We start from the raw sequence: 25072 nt of genomic DNA, 5'->3' as shown, positions 1-25072 counted from the left end.
GGAAACCCCAATCAAGGGACTTAAGGCACCATCCTTCTCAGAGGCTTACCCACTTATGGGGTATGTAGGAGCTAAGGTGTACTAAATGGCTGGCTGTGCTTCTGACCCAATCTTTACTCAGTACTTATGGGAAACAGCAGAAAGGAGAAAGAACAACCTCCTAGATGGACATCGGAGGAATCAATCAGGAAAAGGTATCAGTTCAGCCCGTGGAGTTCAAATGCGTCACAGCGCATACAACTTCTAGCCGGCAGAGAGGACACCAGACGTGGTGGTATGCTCTTGCAAGTGCAGCAAGGCCCCATGGACATGTAACCCGAAGCAGCCGGCATTGCATCAGGATCAGGAGCAAGAGCAGAGAACATTGGAGGGCTGTGGAAATGCCTCGGAAAGAAACTACCCACTGGCCCTTGCACAGGGAAAGGAGAGAAGCCGCAAAGCAATGCGGAGTCCAGTTGACGATTTGAGCTCTGCAGTGAGGAATACCAGAGAGACTGCAGAGCCCACCAGAGGGGCACAGCCCATCACAAGCAGGTATGTGGTGGCTCTAGGAAGCAGGCTGAAAGGCAAGACAGGGGAACACTGAACTTGGAGTAGGGGAAAACACTGATACCCCCCAGAGTAGGGAAGAGTCTGACACAAGCCCTGAAGCGGGGAGAGATCCCCCACACCCCACCCACCCAAAGTGTGTTGGGAGAGAGAATCCGTGAGCGTGGAAAGATCTAAAAGTCCCGAAGACCCTATAGTGGGGAGAAAAACAGAGACCGGCATGGGAGTGGGCAAAGAACATAGAAACCTCAGAGTGTTGCGAGAGACTGAAACGGAACCCAAGGTGGAGGGAAGAATTCTCAGAAGCCTGAGAGTGGGGAGAACAAGACTGCATGGACCCTGATGGGGCTGGGGAGCTAAACAGAGGAATATTTCCCTGACTGGAGAAACTGAATTTTGAAAGTGAACTAGGGAGATCAGGCTGGTCCTCCATCAGTATACAAACTAGAAGCTTGGGACTGTGAAACTAGGCAAGGGCTTATGGTAAAGAGGCGCATAGATATTGTCAGAAACCAGCAATGCCAAAAGTATGTCTTGTTTAAAAAAAAAAAAAAACATGTTTCTTTTGAGTAGTATGGAGAGAAACTAGGTTGGAGTAGGATTCTTCGTGGAGGACTTTATTTATGTTTAGCCATCTTGACACCCTGATGAGCACCTGTATAGCAATGTTTTCTTATTCGTGGGTTTAGTGTACAACGGACTTCTTAATTCAGGAATGCAGTGCTTTCTTGGCTGAAATTCAGTGTGAATTTGTGTGAGGACTACGAGAATTAAGCCAGTCTTTGAATTCCTCCAGCTAGTTAAATGGGCATTCCCAGATCATAACACATCTATTTTCTGTAATTCCATATTATGTTGGTGTGGATTTTTGCGATGTTGAAAATAACCGTTCAGATCTGTTCATATATGGATTGGCTATGCTGGAAGCTGCTTTGCTCCCATCCTTGCATCCTTAATCAGCTGATGCAATTGATTGCCAGTGCTGAGATCTACTAAAAATTGTATAGGTGTTTTTTGGGTTGATTCCTTTTGAGGGTGTTTTTTGGGTTCAGTCCTTCTGAGGGTATACTACAAGATGAATGGCTTCATCCTGGGATGTTGGTGTATAGATATTACACATTGTGTCACCAAACTTCTCCTATGTCACCAAAACTTCTCTTATGTCATCAAAGTTTCTATTTTCCATACTATTGATAACCTGCATTGAATCCTTAACATAGGCTGTAACTTACTTCACAATTATTTTTTTAAAGCCCATGATTGGTGGAAATAGGTTCGAAAATAGTCTGTTTGTGACCATATGGAGACTTTGTGAATCTTGAGAATTGTGTGTATTTTGGATAAATCATATGTAGCACATTCGGTAGAATGGATTTTTCCCTTATTAAAAATTCAGCCTCCTTTTCTTTACCCAGTCTTATTGCAAGGCTTTTATGCACAGGGACTAAATTTATTGTTGAATGTCCGGTCTGGAATCTTGGTTGAGTGGACGATAGAATAGCTGCTTCCCTGATTGAAATTCGAAATCGTTAATGTATTTCACTGTATCCCTTACGAATATACCACCCCCTTTGATCACTGTTGCTATCTTGACTGAGGTTTCCTGAAGCTGCGTTTTCTTTTGATGCTGGGTTGCAAACAATTTTATTTGTTATCTAGTAAATCAGTTTGGAACCAGACCTGAATTTTCTGTCTGGATTTCAGAAGTATGATTTTGGAAAAATATTGTAATCTTAATTTGGGCATGAATTGAAAAATTTCTATACTTTTTGGGGCAACATTTCTATCAAGTGTTGGAACAAAAAGTTGTTTAAGATACACGCTTCTGCTGCTTCAGTAAGTACTTCGGTCGATTTAGATTTAATATTTCTACTGCCGCCACATTTGATTCTCCTGTTGGTTAATGCCACACCTTTTTTTAATTTGGCTGGGTAGAAGGAAGTGATGTCACCTTCCCTTTTCCTGAATAAAGCAAGCTCATAAGGTAGTTTCCCCTTTCTGCCCCTATAGAGGAGGTTCCAGCTGTGTTCTCCTCATGCGAGAATTAACCCCTGCTACTTTCCTAGGTTCCAGAAAATGTTACACATGTCTTCTTTTATTCCCCTCAGCCCCATATAAATTGATCTTGCTGTGGTTGATGGACCCTGATTGCATTTTTCTTCCTGAAAATCTTGAATGAATTTTGAATGAATCTATTTCTATTTATTTGTTTTTGGCTTTTCAAAGAGAACCTTTACAAAAAGACACAAAGTACTATTTTCCATTAAAATATACCTATCGTCACATTCACAATTGAGATTAAAAGGTTTAATTCTGTGTTACTTTACATTGATCACATCAATTACTTTCAACAACTAGATGGTACTGTATTCGCAAATTCATTAGAGATCTAATACATTTTTTAAAGTAAAAGTAAAGCCAAATGCAGATTCGTAGTTGTGTGATCAAAAAGCGCCTTACTCATAGACATAAATCAAACATTGATTAAAACCACACACTAAAAACAGGTTTTGTACAGCATGTTCAATGTCATTAAAGATGTAGAAACAAGCATTCCTTCTACAACCATTTTGTTGATTCTCTTAATTGCCTTAGCCGCAACATTGAGCATTAACTATAAGTTCCTTTAAAAGTCAAACAATCATAACTTGAACATTAAACCACAGACGTAATTTAAGAACCTCACAATAGCCATTTTCAAGGAAACAGATTTTCCATGCAACATATTCCACCACATTACTTCCGGAAGTACTCTCTCCGTGTTGGATACACATTTTCCAAAATACCCCAATCTTTTTAATTGTAGGATTTCACAATCCAGTAATGACTATCTTAAGGTTTCCTTTAGATTAGTATTTTTACAAAAGCGACAGGGTATATACCCCCCCCCCCTCCCAACCTATCTCGAATTTCAAGGATTTCCCCTGTAGCCAAAACATTAAATAGAAAGCGCATTACATTTTTCCTCCAGTTACGATCAGGAAATTGATTCAGATATGGTTCCAATAGACTTCCAATTGGATACTAGGTGATAGAGTGGAGATGACAGTACTTGAGCGTTTGAGTCCTCCCAATCTGAGTATTTTAACAAGGATTTCACTTTCATGGGATTCTGTATAAGAAGATCAATACCAACTCTGATCTTACCTAGAGATAGTTTAGAGCTTTCATACATGAAGATTAATAACAAGTATTTTATTTTCCCTGATTTAAGTTAGGATCCTAGAATAGCATATAAATTGTTGCCTGAAGCCTTAATCCGCTTACGGAATAGTGCCATTCTTTTCCCATTCAACAATAATATCGAGAGATTGAAAACCCAATTCATACCTAATAGCAGATATTGGGATGCATTTTGGAAGAAAGTACAACAAACCTCTCCAAATTTTTGCTTCCATCCTATTGAAGCAATTTTGAGTACACTTTGGAAAAAATTCAAGACCATAGCTCGTTTTTGGAATAACTTTTTAGATTATATAAATGTAACGGGGGAAGCATGGAATGTCTACAATACATCCTGTTCATTCTTTTAATTCGAGACATCCTAGAAACCATGTGTTCTTCCAATAGAAACATTTCTTCAAGTAACACGGGGTAGCCTAAATGAACTTCTAATTGCGAGTTTGATTCTTTAAGTACCAGCTGAATGTTTTCAATTTACTATTTTTACCCAAAATTAGAATAGTTTTTTTTTTTTCATTCAAACTCAAACCATTCTTGTCCGTGTAGTCTTTGAAGCTGTTAATCATCCTCTGCAGGCCTATCTGGGTTTTATCCATTAATAAAAAAATCGTCTGTATAAGCGCACCAACTTAGCTGTACTCCCTCTATTGGGGGAGAGATGAGTGATGCTTGGTCTAACGGGGTCCCTGCATCGGATACAAAGAAATTAAATAAGGTTGGACCAAAAATGCAGCCCTGCCTTAGACCATTACATGTACCTATAGGGACCGATAGTTTGCTGTCACTATTTAGTCGAAGCAGTATCACCGATCCCTCATGCAGGTGAATCAAGATAGCCAGCATGTATCTTGGCATTCCGAATAAAGATAGTTTAGACCAGGGGTGCACAACTAGTTTTGCCAGAGGGCCAAATGTAACTTACAAGCTATCTACCGGGGGCCAGATTGTTTGTGTGGGGTAGCCGGGCGGGGCACGTGGTGAATTTACGACCCCCCTCAGACATAGTAAGTATGTGGGGGAACAAATGGGCATTTTGAGGTGTACTTCTTGTCTTTATTGCTATTTGTGCTTTCAATTCTGCAGTACATGTTATTAACAAGCCAGAAGAAAAACTGATTTGGCCCTGGGCTTCAACATGTTATCAATAGTGTGAGAACAGAATCATCCCGCGCGCCCAGCAGCAATAACCTAACAGAACTGGCTGTCCTGCAGGTGAAAAAGAGATTTGCAGATGTGGCTGATGAGTGATCTGCCCACATTGATTACATGACTCCACACGCCACCACAAAACACCTCTGCTTTCAGAAGTACTGCCACAAAAGACTTCAATACCCACTATCAAAATTGCTTTGTCACCGGGGCAATAAATTAATGTTCTCTTTACAATACTTTTATTTGAAGCATCATACAAAGGTGGTGTGTACAGGCCATGGAAAGAAAATATAACCAATAGTTTTTTTTCTATACTGCTTATTACCATGCTTTATAGCACTAGTGTTGATAAAATTGTGTACTAAATTATTGGAGGGGTGTAAATATTTCCCCCAAATATGCGAGTGTGATGGAGCCGTAGCAAGGGAGCCCAAACCAATCAAGAGGTGTTGGGGGTTTGGAGGGGGTTTTCTTCCACCAGCCACCCCCCCCCCCACCACCCCGGGAATAATTTTAAAACACAAGCACACACAATTACATACATACTTTATATTAAAGTACCTTCTGTCCTGGTCCTGATGTTTCCTCCCAGTGCTACAGCTCCTGCGTAGCATAAAAAAGAAGCAAAGAGCGCTTCCTGGTTCGTGCACATGAACCCAAGAGCCGGAGCGCTGATGACTAAGAGCCCATCTCCCTTTGTATGTGGTAGGAGGCGCAAGAGCCCCTCCCTCATACATAAACACATGCAGTTCATCAGCCAGCATCCCCAATGGGCCATGCAAGGTTGGGGAAGCAAAATGCCCCTTTTTACATGGCTCACTGGATAAAATCCAATGAGCTGCAAGACTTATCCTTGGCCTCCACCCCGGGGACCACATCTCTCCAGCCCCAAAATGTCTCCACTGGCTCCTGGTTGCTGCAAGGATTAAATTTGAATCCCTCTGCATCATCCATAAGGCTTTCTGGGGCTGGGGACCACGGTATCTACAATAGGCTCTCACCAAATACACTCCCTCCAGATCTCTATGCTGCTCCAGTGCCATCGCTCTGCATGTCAAGCGCTTCTCTAAACAGCAAGCTGGTGGCTGATCTCTTTCCTCGGCTGGCTCCCTACTCTGGAACAGCCTCTCCCTTCCTCTCTGTCTAGAGCCGTGGGTTGGTACCACCTTGCCCATTATGGAGAAGTGCCACTGGTGCACTGTCAAAGAATGTATGCACAGGGTCGGAGTGGATGGAGATGAAATACTGTTGACTATGAAGGCATGGACATGAACTGCGCTGTTGGTAATAGTGATTTTTGAATACATTAATGACTCATAGACAGGTGCTACAGACAAAAGCTACCAGGGTAGCTCAGTAGGTTGAGTGACTGTTGCTAAGATGTTATATATTTAAAACTGGCTGCAAATCCTATGACTTTGCAATTCCTTATAAAATAAGTGCTATAAAATGTATGCGACCAGGGGATATGTTGGGCGGCTAGCTTGCTTATATTCAGGGTGAGGGTGGGGGAATTTTTGCTCACGCAGTGAAAATAAAAAATTGGCACCCATGAACCCACAGGTTAATTTCCTGATAACTGCTGTCAGTGCAAAAGAAGCATTTATTTGTGATTAAGCAGCTTGACAAGCATATAGCAGCTTTAGAAATGTATCCTGTCAAAAACACAAAGGAAAGGACAAAAACAGGATAAACACATTTCAAAGGACACAAATTCCAGAAGCATGTTTCAGTTGGGAAATGTCTTTTTTCTTTTTTTTCTTTTTTTTACCAGTGCAAGTTGCACATTTGGTAAACTAAAGTATGCCCACCGTGTACATAGCCTGCTTTTATCAGTGATAGCCCCCACCCCAGTGATATCCATGGGCCATTGCTTCCCGTGGTGTCCCTTTCAGGCCAGATGAAAGAACACAGGCAGTGCAAATGATGGCTGGACTAAGGAGCACCTTTAAGGCCCTTGCAAAGAGTACTTTGCCAGAGGTCTGGGAGGAGGGGAACAGGCCATCAATTAGAAAGGCAATTACCCCCCTCGTGGGACGCCTCGCCTATGCCAGCAACATGTCGGGCTTCAAAGACTTTCATAATGAAGTGCGGCCAGCTTTGTTTTCTTTTGCTTGAAGTGGGCCACACTTCATTATGAAAGTCCTGTTCTTCAGGGGGCTGCAAAGCACAATACCGCGGGCCGTATGTTGTGTACCCCAGGTTTAGACCATAATAGTACCCCGTCAACCTGATCGGAAGCTTGTGACAAGTCAATAATAGCCACAAATATGGGAGCAGCATTTTTTTTCTAAGCATTTTCTTGCAATAGAGAAAACAAACCACCTAGCTCTGTTCCCATTTTCTTCCTGAATCCAAATTGCTTATATTGAAATTTGTTTTGTTTCTGCCCATTATTCTATTAAGTTTAAAACTATGCCAGCAAATAACTTGGAATCTGTGTCCATTATCGCTATAGGCCGATAATTTTTAGGATCACTTCTCTCACCCTTCTTGTACACAGGAATTACATCTGATATTCTCCAAGAGTTGGGTATTTCTTTAATATCAGAGAACAGCATAAAAAGTGCGTTCGCCCACATCCCTGGATTAGCCCTGAAAATATTTGCGAGGCTGTTGGGACCGGCTGCTCTAGAAGGGTTACACTTCGAAATTTGAGTCATAATCCCTTCCACAGACAATTACATTTCCAATCCTGTTCCTTTACTTCCAAAATAATATAATTTGGAGCAAATTACGCTGAATAAATATTACCAAAATGGCCTACCCATACTTCCTCGGAAACGCTATTTGCTTGTGATATCATTTGCGGTGATTCCAAAGAATTAATTTCCAAAAATCCCTTGCAGAGCCCTCTTTTAATGCAATCAGCATTTTTTCATTATCAGCCTGTAGCATTTTCCTTCTAAGATTTAAGCCAATTTTTAAGTTCTTGTTTTCCTTTTAATTCTAATAGACTTGCACACAAATGGGAAGATTTTTTTTTTTTATTCTAAGTCTTTCTTGCACCCGTTTTTATGTGCCTTCACAATACTGTCAAAAGCATGGATATGAGAACCAGATGTCCCATGCTTTAATTTGTCAGTCGTACTTCTAATTCTCTCTACGTATGTATTGAATTTATCACAACTTAAATAGCTGCCATCTTTGTTCCAATTGTAATTCATGACAATCTGAATTAAAAACAGCATTTCATTTTTCCACATTTTCCGCTTGCCAACGTCCTTATAGCGGGTCCTACTAACAGGTTTGGGCTGGATATTTAGTGTGATTTCAAAGATTCTGTATTTGTATCGTTCAATTTATAAGATTTACATACATCATATAGTTTCCCTGACATGAATATGTAATCTATAGTTGATTTTTGTATACCATTCGACCACGTCTCCATCCTGGTTGCTTGCTTACATAGGATACACATGGAAAAGACCCCAATTTAGGAACAAAGTGAGCCAAATTTGTCTGAAGTGATTTCCTTGTACAACCCATTGGCCCCCTTCAATAGTGGATCCTTCCTCTCCCTTTACCATGCACACTATTCCTAATTTCGATTCAAAATTGATACTTTTATCTTTAACAATAGGAATATATTCCTTCAGATCTCCTACCACCATAATATGTAGACCTTTATATTTATTAGACATTTCTGAATAGAAGGAGTTGATCGAGTCAATTGTCGCAGACAGGTTGTTCAGGGGATTCCAATAAATATTTGTCATGATTCCTGCCACTCATGTCCCCAGCCCTCCAAGATGTCAGGCTGAAGCCAGGCCACGATCACCTACATGGCCCTTCAGGGCCTCTCCATCCCTCCAAAGACCCACTTGGAGTCAGACTTGGCGCTTGTGGCACCAGACTCACTCACTCCCATAGGCTAACATTGGGGACTGGACTTGTAGTGCATTGATGGGGACAAGATGGATGCCCCCACATATTTCGGTTCCCAGAACAGCATGTGTGGTCTAGTCTTTTGGGTGTGGTTCAGCCCAGAGGCACCTGGGATACCCAGAGACTATTTAAGCCACACCCTGGCTGAGAAACATGCTTTGCGTTTTCTGCACCTGCAGTGTGACACTCACCGTGTTCGGATCGATCTCCAGTAGGCCTGCATCTTTCTTCTGCGCTCAGCTCCTGCAAGTACACCTTTGGGAACAGCCTTACCTTGCGGTGCTTCTGCCCATCAGTCATCGCTCCTTCTGTTCTGCGGGCATCTTCGGCGGTGTCATTCCCATCCCGGCACGCCGCTTCCTAAGGAAAAGGGAAAAGAACAGAAAAAAGGCATTAGTAAGCATTCTGCAAATCTTGGCTTATTTTTAAATACTGTACAAGCTTCAAACGCTTACCTGAATCCCAGCCACTCTGGGGGAACTCTGTCTCCGGAACTTCTCATCCATCTGCAAGAGGGAAAAGACACTCCAGGGTAGCGTGGAAACATCCAGAGGCGCCGCATACTGCGCTTAACCACCGCATTTGTTCTTCATTACCGGCATCCATGCTGAAAACGTTGCAGCACCTAAAAGACACAGATAAAGAACTTGGTTCAATGCAAATACGAAAGGGGTGCATCGTGCTCTCACTCACCTCCAGTGCTACTCATCTCAGCAGCACGCTGCCATCCCCGGACGCCGGACATCCTCTAAGGAAGGAAAGGAACGAAGTTAGAGAACTAGTCAAAAGACTCATTACACTTACCTGTGAGACTCTTGCCAGTGAAGTAACTAGGCAGCAATGAGCCCGCATCAATCAACGCGCCCCTGCGCTGAAGGCAGGACGGAGAGCACACTATCCAAGAAAACAAGGTGAGCTGTGGATCAAAATGAAGGGTTGGACCCCAGGGAAGAAGGGGTTCAAGCTCAGAGACAATAGGGAGGTATACTCTAACAATCCTGTGTTTCAGGCCCAGTCTCCAGTCAAATAGCCTCCAGGGAAGGGTTCGAGGTCGTAAGAGGTCAGAACAGGCTGAGTGACGTCCCTGTGGATACCAGGTGAGCGTTACAATATTAAGAATCAAGATGTGAACTTCTACTCTGTGGTTTCTGTTACCACTGCCAAAACTCCTATTATCAAAGATTTAGATTCCAAAATTTTGATTCCAAAATTTTGATTCCATCACCAGACATTAATGCGATAACAAGTCCACCAAACGGACGACCCATTATGTTTTTTTTTTTGCCAGTTGAAATCTGGAATCAAAACCATCAATGTGAAAGCATTGGTTCATCCATGACTCCTGAATACATATACTTTTTTTAATCAGGTCACCACATAGTTCTTTTGAGGAGATTAAGTTAGAAAATCCCCTAGAATTCCAAGAGACCAAGTGTATGGCCTCATTAGTTCTAAAGATCAGGCCTTAAATTCTTGAGCTGAGCAATTGATTCACTTAAAGATTGTGCCAACCATGTCCACGATTTAAGTCCTTAATATCATATCCAAGTCTATTAAGTTCTTGTATTTCCCCGATAACCAAATCATGCACAGTTAGAGAATGAAAGACAATTCGTACAAAATAGTAATGCTCAGGATGTATAAAATCCACTAGCTTCAAATCCGCTGATAACAATCTCAGATTAGGTATTTCCTCAAATAGAGGAAGTAGACATCTTCTATGCAAGGACCTTGGACCTCCATAATCAAATAGAAAGTATAAAAAAAATACTTGAGCTATCGGTAAATATAGGTTTACACCATCTGATTTTGGTTAGGTCCTCCATTTTAGGAGTAATTGTTTGCTTGAATGGTATATATGTTTCAGTCTGAGCCAATTCAACCTTTTGAGTATTTTTTTCGGCATCCCTTGCTGTTCCAAGGAATTGCCTTTTATCTGCTCTACCAGGTCCAGAACTGGAGAAATTTAGGTAGGCATACCTGTATCCAAGACATTCAAATTAACATCTTCAGTCATATTCTCTTTCCTGCATTGATGTTAAATATTGTATAAATGTTTACTCATTGTACTCTTGCTCAGAGGAACCAAAGTTGAATGATGGATATCAGCATTTGCTTCGACTTTGTTTCCCATTTTTGTGTTAATCTCAAATAAGACCGGTCCTATGTCTGGCACATCTGTCTTACTATCACAGATTGGGACAGACAAATTGTTTTGGCTCATCTGTTCATTTGCTGCTCTGCTTCATTCTTCACTGTAGGTCTAGATCCTTCTATGTTTTCCTTCCTTTTTTGTTCTGTGAAGGTTTTCCAGGTGTTTTTTTTTTAAGTACTCTCCTCCTCCTTTTGGGACGGTTAATAATTTCTCTGAGGGAATGTAAGCTGGTTTTGTTTTTTCTGTCTTTTTTTTTTTTTTTTTAAATTCAAAGTTTATTGAGTTTATACAAGTTGAACATTCACTTACATTGAGATGAAGAAATTTCAGTGTATAAGTAGAAAGAGCACAAGAGAGAAGTATCATCAACATAAATCCTGTACAGTATTTCCTGAAAAGTGAACAGTATAGTGAACAAGAACAACAACGCCCAGTCGCACCACTCCCCCTCCCCCCTCCCCCCCTTCTCTAATATCTCCAAATAAATGGTTGGGAAACCTCCTTGCACAGCGAGACAACACCAGAAAACTTCGAATATGAGTATGATGACCGACCATTACACATAACGCAACTCAGAGAGCCGCCACAACAAAAATCTTCATTTGTTACTATTATTGGCACAAATCACAACAATGTATTGCACACTTTGTCTTTACGGGGCATGCTTGGCTCTAAACTCAGACCAGGCACTTTCAACATTAGTACGATCTCCGCGTAACGTGGCGGTCAGGCAGTCCATTCTGTAGAGATTCTGTGCCACCCCAAGCCATTCGGTTTTACTAGGGAGCTTGGGCCGCTTCCAAACCATGGTGAGGCAAGCTCGCGCAGCCATCAGGAGGCCCTGTACCATCCTAGGCGCTTTTACAACGTCGTCTCCTGTTTCGATCAGACCGAAGAGGACAAGCATTGGTTGCTTCACCCTCTCTTCATCATCCAGGTCCCTGATCCAGCTAAGAACCTCCGACCAGTAAGTCTGGACCATGGTACACCCCCACCACATATGCCAGTAGCCAGCCCGCTCCCCACAACCCCTCCAACAGTATGGACTAACACCTTGGTACATTTTGGCGAGCCTGATCGGGTCATACTGCCATCTATACAAAAGTTTTATAGCATGCAATTTGTATTGGCAGGATATTGAGGACTTCGCAGTGCGTCTGCAGATGTGTAGCCACAGCTTTTCGGAGATCTGTCTGCCCATATCCGCCTCCCATCTGCCCTTGAGCACCAAAGAAGGGGAGATATCAGTCTCGATCATGGCCGAATACATAGCACTGATCAGACCACTGGAGCCTGTACATCGATCAAGGATCGCCTCAAAAGGGGTAAGGTCCCTCTGCAGCTGGTCTTTCCATACAGGCCTTGTCATCACCCCTTTGAGTCTCAGATAGAGGAAGACCGAGAGTGCTCCTATGCCAAGCGCTTCCTGGAGCTCTTGTATAGTTACGAAGGTTCCCCCACGCCATAATTGGCCTGCTCTTTCCAGCCCCGCCTGGTACCATGTTTCGTAGCTTCCCGGTTCCGGTATGGCGTCACGGATCCCTGGAGACCAAAGGTGACCCAGGGGGGATGGCCACGTCGTGACTCCAACCATTTTCTTGCCTGGTCTCCAAATAGCCCATAATGTACCTAGGATAGGGTGAGATCTAACACTTTCACGTAACTGGGATCTGGGGACCCATAACCATTCAGGCACAATAAAGGGACGAAGGTGGTAATTATCTAAGGCTATCCACTGGGGTTCCGAGCGTTGCCTAAAGTGTGGGACAAGGACTCTAAGTTGCGCCGCCCTGTAGTATGTTTCCATGTCCGGGAGGCCTACTCCCGCGTTGTCTTTGCGGAGCTGGAGTAAGGGTCTTGGGATTCTGGGTCTTTGGCCCTGCCACAAGAAGGACAAAAACATTTTTCGCACATCTACGAAATATTCCGGGGGCAACCTAACGGGGAGCATCTGGAACAAATATAATATCTTGGGGAGAAAGACCATCTTTATGGCATTTAAACGACCCATCCAGGAGATTGTGAGTTTAGACCACCGTTGGCTATCTTTCTGTAAGGCAAGTAGCAGTGGGGGGAAGTTAGCACCATATAGGGAATCGAAGTCACGGGTAACATTAACGCCCAAGTAACGGAGGGTGGTGAGGCTGACTTGGACTCCCAACGGGGCAAAGCGTGCGATCTCAGAATCTCTACTCTTATCAATCGGGAGGAGGACTGATTTCTCCGTATTGATTTTTAGGCCGGCCAGCGCGCCGTATTCCTCAATTATTTCAAGCGCAGCTGGGATTGAGGCCAAGGGGTCGGTCAAATGAAGCAAGATGTCATCCGCATATAGCCCCAGTTTGTACTCTCTTTCTCCCACCGTGATGCCCTTGACTCTACCGTCATTTCTTAGTTTCTGCGCCAGCGGTTCAAGGGACATGACGAACAATATCGCCGACAATGGACAGCCTTGTCTCGTACCTCTTTCAAGGGGGAACCAACGTGAGTATCCCCCATTCACCGCCACCGATGTCGTAGGGGAGGCATACAATGCTCTAATGGCACGGCAGAGTCTGGATCCCAACCCATATGAGACCAATACTCTTTCTAGAAAGTCCCAGGACACCCTATCAAAAGCTTTCTCAGCATCAAGTGATAAGAGCGATGGGTCCCCTTCCATTCCCTGTGCCTCGTATAATAAGTGGAGTGTTTTTCGCATGGTATCTGCGCCCTGCCTGCCTAGAACAAAGCCAACCTGGTCAGAGTGCACCAGTCTAGGGAGATATGTTTCGAGCCGAGCCGCGATGACCCTAGCATACACCTTGGCGTCGATGTTAAGAAGTGAGATGGGCCGATAAGAGCTACAGTGTTTAGGGTCTCGGCCTTCCTTGGGAATTACAGCCAATAGGGCCCGAGAAAAGGACGGAGGGGCCTGCCCAGTGTCAAGAATGTGATTAAACAAGGATGCTAGGAAGGGTGCAAGGAGGGTGGAGAATGCTTTATAGAAACCCGGTGTAAATCCATCTTCCCCCGGGGCCTTCCCTATTTTCAGCCTCTTGATGGCACTTTCCACCTCTTCCCCAGTGACCGGAGCGTCTAGAGATTCGGCCTCCGCGCCCGTGAGGGCGGGGAGACGCGCCCCCACAAGATATGCATCCACGCTCCCTACAGGGGGAGGGGGGTCACACATATATAGGTCCTCATAGAAGTAGGCAAATGCCTCCTGTATGTCCTTCGGGGATGTGACCGTTGTATCTATCAGGGTGCCATCATTCCTCTCAATTTGGTCGACCCATCTCTCCGCTCTCTGCGCACGGAGGCGGGCCGCCAAGAGAGCATCTGCCTTGTCCCCCTTCTCATAGTATTTCTGTTTAAGGTATTGCAAGGTCTGGGCCGTTTTGCCAGCAATAAGAATCCTCAATTCTTCTCTAAGTTGCTTAGTTTCAGCTAAGTACTTTGGTCTATCAGCCGGGGTGGTCTGCGCCAGATTCTGTGCCACAGCAAGCTTCTCCCTGATGCCCCTTTCTAATATTGTACGTTCCCTTTTCTTTCGGGCCCCCTCCCCTATAAGGATACCCCTCCAAGTAGCCTTGGCTGCTTCCCATACAGCTACCTTCCCTACTTCCCCAGTATCATTAGTCGGAAAGAATTGCTCAATCTCTATCTCAAAGGTCTCTCTAAAGACCGGGTCGGCCCAGAGGGAGTCATTACACCTCCATTTGGTGTTGCGCGGCGACAGCTCACCCCAGGATATGTCAACTGTGACCATGTCGTGGTCTGACCAAGCGGAGGGGTATATAGTGGCAGCTTGCAGTACACGTAGAAGATCGTTAGAGAGAAAGATATAATCGATGCGTGTGAGTGTGTCGTGGGGGAGGGAGTGAAAGGTAAAGCCTTTTTCCGACGGGTGTAGATGTCGCCAGCTGTCTACAAGGCCATAAAGATCAAGGGTAGACTTAATTTCAGCCTCAGTTCGAGTGTTGGGAGGGTCTAAAGCATCAGCCCTGGTCTGTCTGTCAATAGAGCTATCCATCCATATGTTAAAGTCTCCGCCCAGGACCGTGTATCCCTTAGCCATATTGAAGACTTTTTCAGAGATTCTATGGAGAAAGCGATTTTGCCCTTGATTGGGTGCATAGAGTGTGGCCAGAGTAATCGTCGTGCCCCCTATATTGCCCACAACCGTGATCGCCCTCCCCTCATTGTCCGTCCATATGTCAAGGGTTGTCATTCGGAGGCATTTACGAACCAGAATTCCCACCCCTGCCTTTTTGAGTATACCCGAGCTCCAGTAGGTGAGCCCAATATCACGTGATGGGATGGCTTTCTCCTCTCCCTTCCGATATCTCGTTTCTTGAAGGAACAAGATGACTACATTCGACCTTCTAAATTCCCTGGCCACCATCGACCGTTTTGTGGGAGAGTTCAAGCCTTTGACGTTGAGTGTGCAAATGCGTAATGTGTCCCTACGGGGTGTGAGTGCCATCTTGAGTGTAATTGTTGATCGTGGGCGGCCATTCCCTCTGTGCCACGGCACATTTCCTGTCGGCCATCGCTATGCATGGGTCGTCGTGAAGGGATTGGTTCCCAGAGAATCCCATGGAGACCGACGACCAACTCGTCTGGAGCATATCGTGGGCCTCGGTGTGCGCAAGGTGTCTGCGTGTACGTCGTGTCAAAATCAGTGTGAGAAGTGTGTTCCCCAACCACCCCCTCCCCCACCCCCCTCCCCGTCCCCAACACATTCGGCGCCCGATTCGCCCAGGTTGACATCACCCAGCCGAACTCGGACCACCCGCGAAGACCGCAAAACAGGCGGTCCTATCATAATAGGATAATATATATCAGTGAGCCCCCAACTTTTGTGTGCACTTAACGATAACAATAATTCAGTAACAGAGACATTTACCCTCCCCCAGGAGCTAGCGGAGCAGAGATATTATGCCTTATCACATTTCTAACATCTGCGAGACATCGAGCTAACAATACCTCACACTTGGAGGAGGCGACCTTTCACAGTCAGTCACATATAGGGAGGTCGACTCGCACATGAGAGTTCGTAACCTCCGTGGTGGAGTAATTTTCCCAGTTTACCTCTAACCAAATAGTATGTCAAAGTACCTCAGGCACCCTGTCAATGTTCCATATCTTGGGAGGTGTTCATTTTTCTGTATTTTCTAGAGCCTGGAATCCTTCTTCGCCGCGAAGCCTTGACTTTCCATTCACCACCAGATGATCCTTGATCCTCATGAGAGGGAGCACCCTCCGGCGCACCCAGCAGATCCGACGTACAGTCAGCAATGTCTTTCTCCGAGACAAGTCTCATTGTCGAGCCTTCCCATTCGAAAGTGAGGGAAAATGGATACCCCCAGCGATACCTGACGCCCTTGTCTTTCAACATTTTCGTGATCGGAGAGCACTTTTTCCTCATCGCCAACGTGAGGGATGACAAATCCTGAAAAAGTGAAATGACGGAGTTCTCCAAGGACAGCTGTGGGGCGCTTCTGGCCTTGTCCAAGATTCGCGCTCTGTCCGCATAGTTATGGAATCGGGCCAGGACCGATCTCGGGGCCCCCGGTCTACCTCCGGCCCTATGGATGCGGTCAATTTTAGGCGCGTCAATTGAGTCATCGTTGTATAGGAGCTTCAGGATGGCATGTAACGATTGCTTCAGGTCCAGTTCGGTTTCGCCCTCTTTCTCAGGAAGACCAAATATTCGGATATTGTTCCGGCGCTCCCTGTTCTCGAGGTCATCGACCTTAAGGCGCAGTTCATTCTCTCTGTCCGATATATCTGCGATTCGGTGATCCATCTGTGCTTCCAGCACATTCAGAGATGTTTGGTTGTGCTCAACCTGTTCGAGCCTATCGTCCATTTTGTCGATCCTCTGCGTGATCTTGTCTATCCTATTGCCAATATCTGCTCGCATGCCCCTCATTTCGGCAAGCAAATCAGCAACATCCGCCTTGGTCGCGGCGGCCTCGGATCCTGCAGTCGACATTATAGAAATCAAGGAGGGCCCTGGGGATCTGGCAATTGGTGAAAACGTATATTTCGCTAGCCTGGTTTTAGGGTCCATAAAGGGAGGCCTCCAACAGCATTCGGGTCGTGAAGCGACGTTAGCACCCGCCAACGCGGGGGACGTGAAGGACCAAGCCACCAGGGCCTCCTGAGCTTTGCAGGGGGGGTGAGGGGTCCGCCTACCGTGTCGCGGTGGGGGTATCAACCGCCCTTGGCAGAGGTGCGCAGCCGGTTCCACGCGGAGGACCGAGAAGTGCGCCGGATCAAACTCAGAGGGCGGCACTTCCCGCGTATACGCAGGCCCGGGTTGGGAGTTCCGCGGAACTCACGCCGCGCCGAAGGCCTCAAAGCGCCGGCGTTAATTTCACCACGATGCCGCTTCCGATTTTCTCCGGGTTTTCTCTCAGGTGGGGGGGACACCTTCCCACGTCTCTTGGTCAAAAATCAGCTCTGGGGGGGGTCTCGAAGTGGGGGCTCACTGCCACTTTCCGGACCCTGTGTAGAGCGCTCACACGGAGAGGCGACTCATCCGCGCGCCCCCTGGTGGCCGTCCTCCTTTCTGTCTTTTTTTGATGTGGTTGGGTAATACATTCGGTGTTGCTACTTGATTACGAGGGTTTTTTAAAAATAGCTGGTACGTCTCTTTACTTTCTGTACCTAGATTTCCGTTTACACCCTTATGTTACATTTCTTCTGACGGGGTATTTGGAGCCAACCTTTCCTCGACGTTCTTTTGATAGATTTTGTCATTACCCTCCTGTATCAAACCCCCACCGATACATGCAGTATTTTCACCCTCTGTTATTTCATTTTGAAGATCCGCTTGGGGACCATCAACCGGCTTTAATATAGCCTTATTAACTTCTGTTGATCTTACTCCAAAAAGGGTTTTAAATTCTTCATCCAGCTGGTGGAGATCTTTCAACACATCATCACATGATTGTTTTTTCAATTTTTTTTCTTGCCTATTGTAAGTTTTTGAAAACGTTTTATTTTGCTTTGCTACTTTTTTTTTTTCTTCTCCCGCTAGGTTAAACATTTTTCTTTACGAGTAAGTACAACCTTATGGGTATGCTCATAATTTCCCACTTCTTCCTCAACCATATACTGACTACTTTACCTGTCAACATCTGTCTCCAGATCTATAAGGTTTCTCAAGGCTGACGGACTGTCCAAAATTACCATGTCCTCCTCAGAGGAAGACTGTGATGTTAATTCCATATTTTGTTGGAATTGGAGGGACTTGATTGCATCCATCAAAGTGTTTATAGATGCAGTCAGCTCATCAATTTAAGTTTGATGCAACTTCTTTCTCTTAGTCTCTTTCTCTGGAAACCTCCCCCATCTCTGTCCTTTGAATGTTTTGGTAAGTCGTACTCTTGATATGATGAACTTGCTACTGTAAGGGCAAATTCTTCTGCTTTACCTCTGCTGATTTTTTTTTTCTTTCGCTAATAAATTACCGCAGTCTACTGTATCTGCATAAGACAGATCCGTTGGTTGTGGTAATGTTAACTCACATGTTAAGCATGTTATCTTTTTTCTTTTTTTTTTTTTGTCAATAACCAGGGACGCAATGGTATGGTAAACATAACTCCCTCCATTCTATTTAATTTGGCGATTACCTCAGCCAAAGTTGTGTTCATTGATATTCTCTCCCAATGTGTAAGCTCGTACCCCTTATCCAGCAGGTTCAACGTACGGGAGATAACCGGAAAAGAACGTTCATCTAGAATAGCCTCTTCATTAGGTGGGAACATGTCCACCCCCTCTACCTGATAATGTCCATTTTCAAATTCCCTTCACTTATTTTTGCATATTCCAAGTCAAATTTATTAGCCAGTTCCACAGTCCTATTTCTGTCGTTTGACCATGAATAGGAGAACTGGATATAGCTTTTGCTGGCTCTACAGGCTTCTGCCCGTCAGATGAAGGTTTTAAATATTTCGCCCCCATTGACGAAAGCTTTTTCACCGGAATTACAAGTGAAGATTTGCCATCAGCAGGATTGTTAAACATAAACACATTTTCAACACCGGTCTTTCTGTGTTACTGGAGGTTGAGGGACCAAAGGAAAGACTCATCCGCCTACCCAATTCTGCCTCGATAACTGGGGCAATAATTGAACAATCAGAAATCTTGTTCCCAAAATGTTCACTCAATATGGCATCGGCCAATAAATCCTGAGCGCCCACTTCCCTTTCAAATAATCATTTAGCGTCCTGGAACGCATCATTAATTTCCTTCAAAGAAAAAGTTAGAGGAGTGCTAACGGGGGATTTTAATGAGTCGTCTTTTGGGAAATTTAAACCAATATCAACTTCCGTTAGGGGCTCCTATTTATTTGAGTAACAGCCTCAGAGCCCAGAGAACCCTCAATTAACTTTTCTTGCACACAAGGAACCACCAGATCCCCCTAATGCATGTTCTTCCATTCTTTTATTTGCCAGAGTGCCAGTTAGCTTTCGGCCATTCACCATTTTTCCACCCCCCTTTTTCTTTGACACTCAAAGATTCAGCTGCCAAAACTCAATCTATGGAATTACGCAATCTATTGGCTTAAACCTCCACCACCTACCGCACCGCCCAACAGCACACTTCTAAGCAGCAGATGCGCATGCACAGTGCTTATGTGGTGCTGCTGGGAGTTGCAGTGGGGGGGGGGGGGTTTGAGCAGCAGATCTTGCGTGGTTGCTGCCTAAAGAGAAAACACAGGCCAGTAAATATCCCGTAAGCCAAACGTGATCCCCACAAACCCAGCACAGAAACCCAGCACAAAGGCCCAGCACGGGAGACTTGACTCCCAATGTTCAAAGAAAGACAGGAATTTATTGGAAAAAGTAGTCCGAGTCAACAGTCCTGGTTTTGCTGCCTTCCTGGGCGGTAATGAGCGCACTTCAGCTTGTCCTTACTGCCTCTTAGCTGCAACAATAAAATAAACACTGTTGATCAGCAGGCGAACAGATGTCCAGCACTTTTCTAAGCACTTCCAGATGCGCCTGTATGGTGCTTATGTGGTGCTGCTGGGAGTTGCAGTGGGCGGGGGTGGAGCAGTAGATCTCGCATGGTTGCTGCTGGGAATAGTAGTCCGAGTCAACAATCCAGGTTTCACCGTGTTCCTGCATAGTGGCATGATCAATCATGAAAAATCAGACAGTGCACTTTTTGTCTCGCTATTGCTGTTGGTCTTCGGTCTCCAACTTCAGCGGCCGTCTGCTCTGGCGGTCGATGCTCATTCCAAATGTGGGTTCTGCAACACCTCTGCGTTTGTTTACTGAAGTGAGATTTGAGTCCCTTTCCGCTTCAAGCTCGGCTTCAGTTTCAGAATCCTTCCATTGAGAACAGCTGTAATCAACTTTACACAATTCTACAGAGCGAATCTATTTCTTGACTTGTGTCTACAATCAATTTCTTCCATCTTTTACAAAAGTATTCTGAGTTCTTTTGTCATTTCCTCCAGTTCTTGTGTATACTTGAGAGTAAGTCTTTCTGCATTTCTACAATCCGGATAATCCCATCCCTTGACCATATATTGCCTATATTTTAATCTGCGTCTTATCTCAACCCTGAAGGCTAGGGAGGGGGCTTTGAAATGTGTTCCTATTCTTTTTTAAAATCTAGTGGAAACATTACTGTAACTACTTGCCATATGCTGAAACGTTTCTACGTTTATTCGTAGACTACATTTTAAATACATGGACTTTGTTCTTGTACTTTTGGTAGACATGATTTTCACTTTTTTTTAAATTTTTTTTTTTATTTTTTTAAATGGACCGTCACCCCCACTCTAGCCCACACAACTAGTAGTCCCTTCCCCTTCCCACACATTTACATATATGCACAATAATGTTTATGCAATTGGTCGATTTAGACCAAGTGCAAATGATTTGAAATGTTTTATGGTTGTAACACATGCTGGTGTTGCAATGATTTCAGTACCTGTATTGTTTTCCTGTTCATGCACTTAAACAGTCTTATTATATTTGGTGCAGCACCATTGATTTTAAATTTTACATGTAGTATTGATTGGATACATTTTAAATAGACATAAATGGGACATATTTTGCATTTGTTGTCTGTTGAAAAGTATTTTTAGCATTTGGAATAAATATGCAGTATTGAAAAGCCTTTTCTTAAATTGCCAGGTTTTGTTTATAATACCTGTGTTTGTGGGAATTTTAAATACACAGTGGGAGTACCTTGGAGTGATTAACTTTGAGCAATACCTCATTGTTTTAATCTTGTCTGTTGCTCTTTTCGAAAATTAATTCTTGGGTGGATATTCCATCCTCAATGATATTGGTTAACTATCTCTGTAGGATAGGTTGCGAAGTTTTTGAAACTGACAGCTTGTATGTTAAGACAGGGGTTTCTCAGCTGTTAGAGTGGAGAAAAGTAGATTCATTGGATTGTTCTGTTTGCACTTAAACATGCCCTGCTCATAAAACTCTGAAAGATATCGCTTTCTGCACATTTTATCGCTTTTCACAGTTGCAATTCAGTGCTTAGAAACTGCCTTTGGGGTTTCCATGGAGGAACGTGGCCTGGCTGTTTCACAGACTCTCCCAGAGATATTTGCAGCTGCGACTTTGAAGGTAAGAGTGGTTTTCACTTATCTACTGTCAAGACAATAGTAGTCTGAGATGGGTTTTTTTTTTTTTATTATCCTCCTGGACTGGGATACATAAACTTAGCATCCCCAAGTGGGGCTACACTGTGCGGTAATCTAAAAGTATGACCCTCCAGAGTGTTTGTACTAGAGACAATCCCACTTCCCCCTCAGTAGAGTAACATAATGGTCAGGGATAAATACATCTTGGAAATCTTACCTATAACTGTGAAGTCTTCGCCCACTGAAGTCAAAAGTATATTTTTCCGTTAGACAGCTGCTGTGCATGAATATAAAGCGATAACACTTAGCTGGGGCATCACTTATAGCTCTTCAGTGTAGTATTTTGTAGATATGTCATGTTCTGATACCTATATTTCTTCTTGAAGATTCCAGGAACTAGTGTCTTTTTGTTTAGTAAAGACAGAAACCACTCTGTGTGCACCACTTTCTGCCTAGCGCCCTTTCTTTCATTCTTTGCGGTTACCAAATCCTGAACAAAATCTATCCCGAGATTTTGTAACATGCCCTGTTCTCCATTTATTGCTGTACAGCAGGGGTACTCCAAGTTACAACTTAGAAATCTGTGTATGCAGTACACAATTGTTTACATTGTCCACAAAATGTTCAAAGCAAGTAACAGAGATACTCGTAACGAACAGCAGCCATAGGGATGGAAGTGTGTGTGCGTCTGTTTGTGTGTCTGTGTCTACTGATCTGCACAAGTACATAGATGAGTAGTGAGTCAGCTGCTCCACAAATGGAGGCGTACCATCTCGCACGAGGACCTGCAACTTTATGAAGTCCTCTCTTGATAAAGCAAATTCTTCCTCACTGACTCATTGCAACCATCCTCGCCAGCTACAGGGCACCCAGAACTCCTTCCTAACCTTCTGATTCAACTCAACTCTCACAGGTAATGACCTAGTTGAACACCCTCCTACATTCTACACTCCGTCTACTTACCTTCATCCTCCGCTTCCATCTCCCACTTTAGTCAAACTAATACTGAAGATGTATTATATCTGTTGATGAACGCGAAAACCTCTTATGCACCTTCAGACCATCTTTCTCTTAAATTAGTCAAGCTTGTTGCCCGTTTAGTGGCCTCTCACCTTGATGAACTCTACCACCTGTCCTTCAACTCCGCTTGCTTTCCCTCAAAACCGCCATTGTCTTCCCTCTGCTAAAAAAGCAAGGAGGGGGGGGGACACGAACCCAACTTAACTTTCACCTTGTCAAAATTTCCTAAGCATCACAGCCTTGGGGACCCCTTAAAAGTAAGGTTACACTCCTGCCACTTCACAGAAACTGCTTTCATGAATGTCTCCAACATCATTGCCTCTACTAAGCATTCCAACCTATCCTCTATCCCAATTCTTTCACCTGTTCGCTGCCTTTGAAACGGTCCATCACTTTGATCTCCGTAATACACTTTTTTTTTCCTTGGGATTTGTGATCATGCCCTTGCCTGGATTGAGCCCTACCTGGCACCTCTCTAATTATGTGTCTCCTGGAGCAACAATAAATCTCAACTCACTTAACTGTGGTTGTTTCACAAGGCTCCGTCTTAGGTCCTCTCCTCTAAACCTTTGCTCTTGTGGCACTAATGTCCACTTTTGGGTTCTTGTACCAACTTTTCGCAGACAACGTCCAAATCATCTTCTCTTTTCCTATACTCTCCTCGGATCCCTCTGTCTACCTTTAAATATTGGACGCTTTGCGCACACTGGTGTTAAACTCTACCAAAACAGAGGTGCTCTTCTGCCCCTGCCTATCCAGTTCCCACCTGATGCTCTTCCCTACTCTTCAGCTAGAAATCTCTGCATCATTTGTGACCCTGCTCACATATTCTCTACTTTCATCTCCAAAACCGCAACAGCGGCTTGCTCGAACTCATAAATATTGGGACAATTTTGCACCACATTTTCTAAACTGAACTACTATGCCCGCATCCTCTTTGATCTCCCCAAGTATGCTTGGTCCTCTCGACAAGATAATTAACTTCGCTACTAGGACTCTACTTCCACGTACTGTCACCAGGCTGGATGGCTGACGATGCAAAACGGTCCCAGATTTAAAATTTTTATCCTGGTTCCAAATCCATCTACGGGAAGACACCAAAGTATCCAACTCTACAAGCCTTCTCGTAATCTCTGCTCTGCCTCTTCTCCTACCCTTGCAGCACCTAGACCTCCCTGTGCTTCCTCTCACTTCTGCTCTTTCTCTATTCTTTCTCCACTTGCATGGAATTCTCTTCTCCCGGAAATCTGAGCAACCGTCCATACGGATTTGTTCAAAACCAAACTAAAAGCCTACCTCCTCGGGTCAGTTACTCTCTTAACCTACCTCTCATCTGCCTTCTAGCAACGCTGCCCTTCGCTTTCTATTGCCTTCACTGTAGCACTTGTTGTTTGAATGATGCAGGTCCTCCGCACTGGTGGGCTTTTGCCCAGCCTGAATTTTGGATAAAAGGTGGGCTGCTACGACTGTGCCATAGACAATAGTTGGAACCAAGACTTCTATGAAGCTGAGAAGCCCGCTGACCACCCGAAGAGTATCCCAGCAGCTGAGTTTTGCAGATCTTCGCCTGTTCCTGTGTTTTCAGCTGTCTCACTCCAAGGGAAGCTGTGCTGCGGCTGCTCATGTGTTCACCACTGGACGATTGCCTGTCGCCGCATTACCGTTGTTACCTTTTGTTGAATCTTGTCTTCATATCCATGAAGTGTTCCGTGGCACATTCTCCCACAGAAGTCTTCACTTTTCTTCATTTGGGTCTTCAACTGGAAGCTGTCTGGAACCCCACTTCCAAAGTACTGTAACTGACCCAAACTAAATCCAGTGAAACAAAGCATCTCTTCTGTCTTGACCCTTGCAGTGGGAACAAAGGCATAAGAGGCCTGGAACTTCCACAAACGTTGTCTGGAGGGCTCTGAGCCAGTGGGATAAGTGTACATGCCTGTTGCTTTCTACCCCTGTCTCCTGTTGGGTATCTAGGGCGTAAAGTCCTGCCCGTAACTCACTCTGATCTGACCTTTGGTGGTGGAGCCTGGGTCAAGGACGTTCCCTATGCCTCCTATGCCTATCCTAGTGTGTTGGGATTGGGTAGAGTACCCATCCTAACTTGGTACTTTATCTAACTTTGAGTCTCTATCATAACCACAAGCATTGTAAATCTCTAAACTCACCTGAAGATAATGCTTCGGAACTGGTGACTTTTGGGCACAAGGACTCACACCATCATAGCGTTCGATATAAGACGTAAGGAAGACGTTTTTATTTGTGGATTTAAAGAGTTCTTTCTACGTTTATGCATCTGACTACTTACCTGAGGTGCACTGGTCATTGTATAAAATGCTAATCTCTCTCTTGCAGTAGAATGTGTGTGTGCATATATATGTGTTTGAAGTTTGTGGATCTGCTTAGAATCATATGCATTACATAGGCCGAGATCTAGTGGTGGTGCGGAGTATTGATGGGGCGTGTTTGTAATGCTATCCTTACTGTGACCTGTACTGTACCCATGGTCCTTC

The 25072-nt window shown here is 44.4% G+C and overlaps 1 protein-coding gene across 7 annotated transcripts in view; it reads left to right on the top strand.

Moving 5' to 3' along the window:
* SGTA (small glutamine rich tetratricopeptide repeat co-chaperone alpha) overlaps positions 1-25072 on the top strand; it is a 728086-nt gene that overhangs the window by 181102 nt on the left and 521912 nt on the right. For all 7 annotated transcript variants that reach the window (XM_069646646.1, XM_069646641.1, XM_069646636.1 and 4 more), the window contains exon 3: positions 21422-21525. In XM_069646646.1, coding sequence (XP_069502747.1) covers positions 21422-21525 — 104 coding nt within the window. The remainder of the gene's footprint in view (positions 1-21421; positions 21526-25072) is intronic.

Source organism: Ambystoma mexicanum, chromosome 1p, assembly GCF_040938575.1.
Source record: "Ambystoma mexicanum isolate Mex_15411 chromosome 1p, UKY_AmexF1_1, whole genome shotgun sequence".
NCBI lineage: Eukaryota > Metazoa > Chordata > Amphibia > Caudata > Ambystomatidae > Ambystoma > Ambystoma mexicanum.
The sequence above is the reverse complement of the archived record's forward strand: the minus strand, read 5'-3'. Positions and strand labels throughout refer to the sequence as shown.